The 3,066-nt window shown below is 46.2% G+C and overlaps 1 protein-coding gene across 1 annotated transcript; it reads left to right on the top strand.

Annotated features, from left to right (window-relative positions):
* Nucleotides 1-410: 410 nt before the first annotated feature.
* Nucleotides 411-2,705, top strand: LOC148013960 (uncharacterized). The gene is made up of 2 exons (XM_087667102.1): nt 411-1,271; nt 1,604-2,705. Exons 1-2 carry the CDS (start codon nt 733-735, stop codon nt 1,920-1,922), a joined length of 858 nt encoding a protein of 285 aa, XP_087523228.1. The 5' UTR covers nt 411-732; the 3' UTR covers nt 1,923-2,705.
* The last annotated feature ends 361 nt before the right edge of the window (nt 2,706-3,066 follow it).

Raw genomic sequence — 3,066 nt, 5'->3', positions numbered from 1 at the left:
GTTTTCGTATGGGCGACGGTAGAAGGACACTGGCCATGAGATTGATCGGGTTTTCGGGGACCGGGGGGCGGGGCCCACAAGAGGTTGCGAAACGGCTATCAAATCAAAGGCTATATTATACATACAATGGAATTTTAAAAAAAAGGTATGCACTAGTATGGAGTGAAGAAGCGGATAAGCTTGGAACTGTGAGGGGGATGGATGATATCATCATCATGAGAGTCCGAATCATAAAACATTAGCCTGGAGGGTTAGCAGAAGCCGCGTCGGCTTTTGGGGGGGGGGGGGGGTGTTGGATCATTATCCGCCCGATTTCTTTTAAAAGAAAAGAAAGTCTTGATCCCCAACCAAACAGAAAACAAATGAAAATAAATAAAATTGCAAATTATAAATGAAGGGGGTGGGCATTTTAGCTTCCACGTTAGTCCACAAGAATTGTTGGTAAGAGAGAGAGGCAGGCAGGCTCTTCTGCTGTTGTTGTAGGTACACTCGCTTCCTTCAATCTCTCCTTCCTTCCTTCCCTCCTTCATTTATTCCTTGTCCTCTTGTGTGATCACTTCCAGTACCGCTTCCCTCCTCTTATTGTCTCTCTCTCTCTCTCTCTCTCTCTCTCTCTCTCTCTAACTGCTCCCCTTTAAAGAAATCACAAGGCTGGATTAGACGCAGCTGCAGACGCCCTTCCCCAACACGAGACCACCACATATATCCATACCGCATACATACGGCCAGGCTATGGCGTCCCTTGCTTGCCCGCGGCTCGGCAGCACCTTGCGCCAACACCATGCTCAAGGCACCGAAGGTGGTAAACCGGCCATGGTTGCCATGCCTTTACTGAGGGTTCAGGACGCGTTCTTCCGCAACACCGCATTCCTAGGGTTTCCTCCTCCTCCTCCTCCTCCTCCTCACACAGGAGGATCAGCAGCAGCCAGCAGTGCCTTTCCTTCCCCGAAGTGCAGCACTAATAGTCTGCACATTATAAGAGATATGGCAAATCAAGAAGCTCCGGCCTGCACTACTGATCAGGAAGCCTTGCTAAGATTGGACGTGACGTCGAATCCTACCTGTGATAAATTCAAGCAGACATTTCTAGTTGCTATGGCTGATGAGAGCAGTACTCCTCCTGCTGCAGCAAGCTCGTCGAGCTCCTTCTCTGCAAGCGATTCAGACGAAGACGAAGAGGCATCTAGCAGCTTGTCTTCTTCTTGCTCAGATGTCTGCAAGAGTGGCCCTCTAGAGAGCTTGAGCTCCCTATCCGAGGCTCTTCCTCTGAAGTAAGTCTCTAGGGCTTCATGTTGTAAGTTCGAGGAACATAACCATTAAAATGTCGTTGCAGTCCGCAGATTCATGCTGTCCTGAAATTCCAAACCAAGTCATACACTAGATAGAAATCATTTTTCTGCAAGTTCAATCAAGGCATACACTGGAAAACAGATTTGCTGAAAATTCCAAGCATTGTGTGCATTAGGTGAAAATCGTTTGCAGGACTAGAGCATGAGAGACCCCCCAAATGCTAGGCAATGTCTCAAAATGTTGTTTTTATTGACTGCTGAGTGTGTGGAGTTTGGCAAGGAGATTTGGTTAATGGATGTGTGCATGCGCTCAGGCGGGGGCTGTCGCGGTTCTTCTCTGGGAAGTCGCAGTCGTTTTCATCAATAGCAGAGGTGTGCTCGGTGGGAGAGCTCGCAAAACCGGAGAAGCCCTTTGTGAAACGGCGGCGGACGGCCGCGGCGGGGCGCTGCTACAGCTCCTTTCCTCCCCTCCCGTCAGGCAACGTGAATCACAAGAAGTCCAAAGTTCGCGCTTCTGCAACTACAACTGCACCCGTGATTAGGACCACGAGCAGTACAACAAAGGACAATGGTCCCATCTATGTCCTCTCCCTCAAGTGCTTCTCCTCCCCTGACCTTCGGTTCTCCTCATGAAAGCAGCATCAGCAGGCCGTCAACATGTACAGGAGATGGGGAACATACTAACCCTTCTTCTCCCCACTTGATTTTGACACTCTTGTGTGATATAAACATACGTACAATCACTTGTCACAGTTTCATGCATACATGACGACCAACGATGGAGAAAATATTTGTGAATTCATACTTGCACACTAGATTTTGAATCGAATTCTCTCGCTCTGGCTGTCGCTCTGCGAGGATGATTCGTCCTCTTCACTAATGATAGAGAATATATTTGTGAATTCACACTTAGAAGACTAGATTTTGCATAATTTGAACTCTCTCGCGCTAAGTGGATGATTCATCCGCTTCACTAGCGACACGAAATATTTGTGAATCCATAGTTGGGGACGAGATTTATTGCTCGCTTTGATTCTAGCTCTTGGAGAGTGGATAAACGGTATTGGTCATATGCATAACGTTGGTTTCCTAAGGGCGGAGCACCATACCCACACATCCCTCACAACAGAACACGCACAAACCAGAACTACATCAAGAGTTAAAAGTATCCTCTGTTATATGTCGCCTCTCTAATCAAGCCAATAACCATATCCATTGTTATTATCATTATTCTCGAGATCTGCGTGAATGTAAACCACAATATGTTTATAATCATAGCTTTAGTTATCGCATTTATGGTCATAGGATGGACATGCAATGCAGTTGCTCGTGTTTGAAACTTTATGTGCCAAGTTGTATGAAACACGAAGAGAGGACGTTGACATGGAGGTCAACGTTACGCAATCATGTTGGCCACAAGTTCAAAACGATGGGAGAACCATGTTTTTGAACGGCCCATGCAGGTTGCTGCAGCAAGACTACTACGTGAAGGACATATTGGGTGAAAAACATCATTGCAAACTGCAAAGACCCCGGCCCATCTCATGTGTAGCTTATGAACAACTTTTACAAAGTACATGAAAGCCTACTAGACTAAAGTCCAAAGACTTGGCTTAGGATGCATTAGATGAGTGATTAATCACCAAGCCCTAAACATTTTGTTACTTTTGTATGATGTTAAGCAAGCTCATCTCTTAGTTTGCTCTTAGTTTTTTCTTCCAAACATTATGGCTTGATTTGTAAGTCCAGACTCCAGAGGTTTCAATGGTCATATACA

The sequence above is a fragment of the Lygodium microphyllum genome, chromosome 25 (assembly GCF_053477565.2).
Source record: "Lygodium microphyllum isolate KBCC chromosome 25, Lygodium_microphyllum_v1.1.10, whole genome shotgun sequence".
Lineage (NCBI taxonomy): Eukaryota > Viridiplantae > Streptophyta > Polypodiopsida > Schizaeales > Lygodiaceae > Lygodium > Lygodium microphyllum.
Note: the sequence above shows the minus strand (reverse complement) of the source record. Positions and strands in the feature narration are given on the sequence as shown.